This window comes from Sprattus sprattus (assembly GCF_963457725.1).
Source record: "Sprattus sprattus genome assembly, chromosome: 13".
Classification (NCBI taxonomy): Eukaryota; Metazoa; Chordata; class Actinopteri; order Clupeiformes; family Clupeidae; genus Sprattus; species Sprattus sprattus.
The window spans coordinates 11513871-11519939 of NC_137911.1; the positions used below are offsets into that span (position 1 = coordinate 11513871).

General features: G+C 45.4%; 1 protein-coding gene across 1 annotated transcript; it reads left to right on the top strand.

Moving 5' to 3' along the window:
- Nucleotides 1–480: 480 nt before the first annotated feature.
- cdc25b (cell division cycle 25B) lies at nt 481–5840 on the top strand (the record flags this gene model as incomplete). Its single annotated transcript, XM_080850714.1, has 15 exons — nt 481–689; nt 1281–1363; nt 1651–1702; nt 2693–2734; nt 2941–2977; nt 3114–3221; nt 3327–3437; nt 3581–3718; nt 3858–3944; nt 4035–4220; nt 4525–4623; nt 4800–4862; nt 5011–5109; nt 5303–5548; nt 5700–5840. 15 exons carry the CDS (start codon nt 481–483, stop codon nt 5838–5840), a joined length of 1701 nt encoding a protein of 566 aa, XP_080706840.1.
- Between the last annotated feature and the right edge of the window lie 229 nt (nt 5841–6069).

The window sequence follows — 6069 nt, forward strand, 5'->3', positions numbered from 1 at the left end:
AGATACAAAGGAAAAGCAGCTGATTGGGCAGGCTGGGTGTAACACCCTCTCTGATTGGTCAGAAAGGTTACCGCTCGTGGCCCCCCATTTTGAACATAAATAAAGGATACAATCTCATTTTAGCTCAGTGTTGGTGACTGAGGGGTCGGAGAGGGTGCACTATTAGCAGCTCTCTGACAAGCAAGGCGAAGAAGGATGTCTTTCTAGAACATTTTAGTTTTATTTACGCAGTCGGAACTTTCAATACGCTCGTCATGCTTGCTTATGCAACTTTTTCCTCAGCAATCGAATCTTAAGGAAGAACTCTAGTTTCTCTGCAGCGCAATTCCTGCAGTCTGCTGGCTAACACAAGCTAACTAGCCATCTATGATATCTTGATCGCGAAGAATTATAGAGGATCGGATACTCACCATATGTGAATATATATTTTTTAAACGTTCAGCTTTTAATACCTAGAACACTTATTTTTTTATATTCAATATGGATGTGCCTCAAGAAGCCGAGTTTAGTCCTGTCAGCTTTCACCAGGGCAGTAGGCCCGACAGGAACACCAGGCTTTGCAAACTCTCCCTGCCGGAGTTGAGTGGAAAGGCTTCGCCTTACATCAAGAATCTTTTCGCTTCACCAACTGTTCTGTCTCCTGTGACTAATCTGGCTTTAAATATGACCAACCTTGCAGTCCTCGGAAGGTAACTATCGTTAACATTGTTTAAAATGTCTAAACTAGGATGGCTGATAGCACGCTAATTGAATTTGGCTAATGATGGCGGTATCTAAATAGTAGCTACTATTCGCCATTCTAACTGGCCTTAAATAATTTAGCTAGCTAGCCTGTTAAGTGAGCTGTTCGCCTAACCAATGTTATTTTCACATATTATATTTAACGTTAATGAGTGACAGCCTTACGTTTAGTTGGCTTCAAGTTGGCTCATTCATATCTTCGAATAACATTACTATGTGACTCTGACGTTATAATATTTGGATGATCGACTGACCATTTAGCATTGCCAGCATTTACGGGAAATTTCATCTCTGTCTGGCAACTTTTGTGTTGTCAGACTCTAAATTAATCTCGCCAATTTGCCCCTAACCCTTGATCAGCCAGTCTCTAGTTTCTTCTTTTTGGTTGCGTGGCTGGTTAATTCATATTACTTGACTCTGCCTTATATATTACTGTGTGCTAAAATACCATCCGATAATGTTACTGTGACAATTTCCTGTGAGGTTTTTATGATTAGATGGATGTATCATTGACTGACTTACCACATGTGTTCTTTTAGTCAATGTGAAACCCCCAAACGGAAGAAGAAAATCCCGCTTTTAAAGATACCTTCCTATGCCTCTGACGCCTCATCAGATGCCGGTGAGTAACTTGGAGTCCTGGGTGATGTGTGTGTGTGTGTGTGTGTGTGTGTGTGCTGAATGGAAAAAATGTGCTACTCGCGGTATACACGTTACGGGTATTAATCTGTACAACCCATGTGAGTTATGAATGGCATGTGACAGGGTGTGTATATGCCTGTCTAATTCCACCCCTTGGATGAATGTCTACCTCGACATGAACTCTGACCTTGTTGTGATAACATTTCTCAGCAGACCAGTATCTTTGGTGTTGGTTTAAATTTGTTTTCATCCTTTGTCTCTGTCTAGGTCTCGGAATGGATTCTCCTGGACCAATAGATACAGCGGACGTTGACCAGACGTAAGTTGTTTTAACGCGTGTATGCACAGTTCAAATGCAGACAAACTGTCAGTGGATCATTTAACGGTAGAGATTATAACAGTAATCCTCAAGCCAAGCCAGCACAGAGCAACAGTCTGATTAAAAGATCATTAGCCCAGTGAGCCAGTGTACCTCACTTTCCTCTGGGGGGCTTTAGGATCTGGTTGGTTGAAGGGAGGGAAAGAGGAGTGTCTGTCTCATCCTCGGTTGCAGAACAGACCGTAATACTGAGCGTACAAGCTTATGCACATGAAGCAGGTTGGTTTGGTCTCAAGGGCTTGGGACTTTAGAGCAACTGTTGCATCGTCAGGCGTATGCCATGATGCCGTTGTGTGACGGTGTGGATGGTGTGTTCCCCTTTGCTGCTTGTCCAGCTGTTTCTTCACGTGTGTCCTTCTGCATTTATAGGGTAGATGGAGGGGGTAGGGCGCATGGCCTGGCACGCTTTCCATGCACTCCAAGAGTGCATTGTTTGCATGGGAGCTGCGTGTAGGTTTGGGGGTGGGGGGGCTGGTTGAGGCACTGAGAGGGAGGCTGGCAGGCACTGACCGCCGGTATCTCCCAATTCCCCCTCCCCATTCGTCCCATTTCCTTGAATGAGACACACTCCTCTCCTCCTCCCCCTCAGTCTCTTTCACTCGCGCCCCCCCCCCCTCAACACGCATTCTCCCCGTCTCCACTGCAGCAACAAAGGATGCTGACTGTGGGGGTTTAGCTTTGCATGGGCATATGGTGGATTAGCTGATGCACACACTATGTCCTCTGTCTAAATTGGATGCACATCCCCACACCCTCTCTCAAGTAGCTGTTTAGCATACAGGTGGGCATAGCTGGAGTTTCCAAGAACCCTCTTCCTAATGTATCAGTGTAGAAACTCAATGCCTGTGTGTGCTTTAATGTAATATAATGGCCAAACGGTTTCTTGAAGTCCTTTAATTAACAGAGCTGGTTTTACTTCTCTTGTTTAAGGTTTGAAAGTGACATACAGAGGACGGAAGCACAAGGCAATGAGTAAGTATTCCTCTCTACCATTACAGTTTTTCCTTATTGATTTAAAGCTGTAGTTAATTGCCGCAAGCACACCGCTATCAAGACTCCTCCATAGGGAATACCCTGAAGCTTTTATCTATTGTCATAACCCCATTGGGACTTTTTCTGTTCAAGATCTCTCAAGCTAAAGAATTAATCGTTTCTCCTTCCTCTTATTATTGCTCTAGCAGAAAGGCACCCATAAGAAGAATCCATTCCCTTCCGGTGAGTTAATTTTCATTGTGTATAGGCCTGTATGTTTGTGCCTGTTTATGTGTGCACATAAGGAGGATGACTGGCAATCTAGTTCAGTGAATTCCAACATTTCTTGGTTGTTGAAGGTCTGTTGTTGTCTCTCTAGACTCGGTTGTTGGGATTGAGTCCCACTTTCAAGAAAAAGGAGTCAAACCCTCAACACTTTGGCATGTTCAGTCTTACTCATTCCACTGGCAACAAAGAAAACATACAGGTGTGTTAAAAAAAAAATGATTTGTACACATGCGTGATTATTGGCAGTTATTGTGTTAACTATTTTGTGTTTGTGCCTTCTAATATATATATTTTCCTGTTGCAGGATGGCTCCGTGTTTAAGAAGCCCTCGCTCCCAGTGTCTCGCTCTCGCCTCCGATCCAGCCCTAACAAAGATGCTTTTGCTAAGCGACCCAATTCGGCTCCTGCACTTATGGTACGTACAAGCACACACAGTGGCAACCAAATTAGTAATGTACAGACCTAGTCTGGCATCTTTTTTACAGTCTGCATTATTGCCCATCCTGTCTTGCCTCACTGAACATACAACTAAAGTACACTTCTGGTTCCCCTCTCCAGCTCTCTCCCCCCTCCTCCAATCACTTCGCATCACTGGATGACAGCAGTCCCCTCTACCTGCGTCATTCCTCACTCACCAGCAGTCTCCTTGACGACGACGATGACGATGGCTTCCTCGACGTCCTGGATGACATGGAGGTGTGTGGTTGATTTTTATCAGCAACTGTAAACTTTAAGCATCATTTGTGTTGGTTTCCTCCCTGTATGTGTGGGTTCACAAAAGGGCCAACCGGCATATTTCATAAAGGGTCATTTCTAACTTTCTTTTCCTTTTCAGAATGAGTCGGACGTTCCAGCGGGCATGGCCAGCCTCCTCACGGCTCCCCTGGTGACAAACAGACGACCCACAGACGAAATTGACCTGGTAGGTTGGCACTTTGTGATCCTTTTACCCGCCACATTGGTCAAATGGTCAAAAGGAAATTCCAGACGCTTACCTCTCTTCCCACCACAGTCAGGGTTTCGCTGTCGTCCACGGGGGCTCTTCCGCTCTCCCTCAATGCCCAATCCACAGGGGCGGTCCCAGTTAAAGAGGCAGGAGCGTGTGGATGACAACACACCAATCAGAGTGAAGAGGAGGCGGAGCTTAGCAGGCACACACTTCTCTGATGAAGAGGAGCAGGACAGTCCCCAACAGATGGTATGAATCACCCAATTTATTTGACATTCATGCAATGTATTTGTACTTGTATTGAATGATCAATGAACCTAACGGTACTCCTGGATTTCTATGTTCTTATTTTTTGAGTGCAATTCAAACAGCCATTTTTAAGCAGCCTCTCTGGGCACATTTCATGTTTATCATTCTGCTATTGCTGTTATCTATTTGAGCCTTCTTTATCAACTCATTATGAGAGTGTATAACTGTACACACATGAACTCACACACACAGAACCCCCCCCCCCCCAGACTGTGTTTGTAACTCTGGGTTTCCCACTCTGCAGGCATGTGCTCCGGTTCAGAGGTCAAAGTCATGCTGTCAGACTGAGATTGAGAAGCTGCTGGACAGCGACACCAACAACTTCATCGGAGACTTCACCAAGGTGAGCTCAATGCTCTGACCACTCCTCACCCACCTTACACACCTAAAAGGCAGAAAGACGTTGCTATTTGACTTGATTTATTGCACCACGATAGTGTAACATTGATCATAGTAGTGTTTCACAGTTGAAAGCTGAGTTTGAAGAGCTTACTGATTTTGATGTGTGTCTTTGCGCAGCCCTTTGCTTTGCCAACTGTAGATGGAAAACGCCAGGACCTGAAGTACATTACCCCAGACACGGTGAGTGGAGTTCTATGCTCTCATCTCCTTTTCATAGACCATGCTTTTCCCACTACCCTACAGTGATGCATCCTGTTTTTCATGGTGACACTTCCTGTGACCTATCCCGTCATTGTTTGCTAACGTGTGTCTTTTGCATGTGTTTCAGATGGTAGCAACACTCAATGGGAGATTTGATGACCTTGTGGAGCGCCTGATTGTCATTGACTGTCGGTACCCATACGAGTTTGAAGGAGGCCACATCAAGGTAGCGTGTGTTTTGAGTGTGTGTCTCTGTGTGTGTGTAATGCTGTCTGGCATAGAAGCCAGTTGCCCAAGAATGGCTATAGAGGATCTCAGACTCTGAATACCTATGTCATTCTTTGTCAAGCCCTTGGGAGTGCTGTATGTTACAGTGAATAGGAGAGCTGCATTAACCCTTTGTTGTGTTTTTCTCCCAGGGTGCGTTAAACCTGCACCAGGAGGACCAGATTGAGGACTTCCTGTTGAAGACGGCCATCATCCCGGTATGCCAGGGGAAGCGTGTGGTACTAGTGTTCCACTGCGAATTCTCTTCGGAACGTGGGCCCCGCATGGCACGCTTTGTGCGTGAGCGTGACCGGGCCCTCAACGAGTACCCTCATCTCCACTACCCTGAGCTCTACATCCTCAAGGGAGGCTACAAGGAATTCTTCCCCCTCCACGAGGTGTGTTTCATAAGATTAGATGTAACCACATGACCAGTAGGCAATTTGCTTGTCAGCAGTGCAAATAAATAGATTTTGTATTTGATTACATGAACACATTTGTTGATTGGTGACCTCACTAACTCGTGTACCTTTCATTTGGTTTGTGCAGCTTGTGTGTGAGCCGCAGGCATACCGGCCCATGCACCACGAGGAGTTTAGGGAAGATCTCAGAAAGTTCCGGCTCAAGAGTCGGACGTGGGCTGGGGAGCGTAGCAAACGGGACCTTTACAGCCGTCTGAAAAAGCTCTGAAACACACTCTCAATCAACCTCAACCAGATCACTGCCATTTTAACAACATTCTACTTCAGTACACACCTGTGCATCCTCCTTGACACAAACTCCCTCACTCTCTCATACTGTACTCAACAAACACCAACTCGCACACCACTTAAACATTTAGATTACAAGTCATACATGTGTGAAAGCTCAGGTCTTAAATTGTCCCTTTTAAAATGAAGCACTTATGGTATTACGTTTT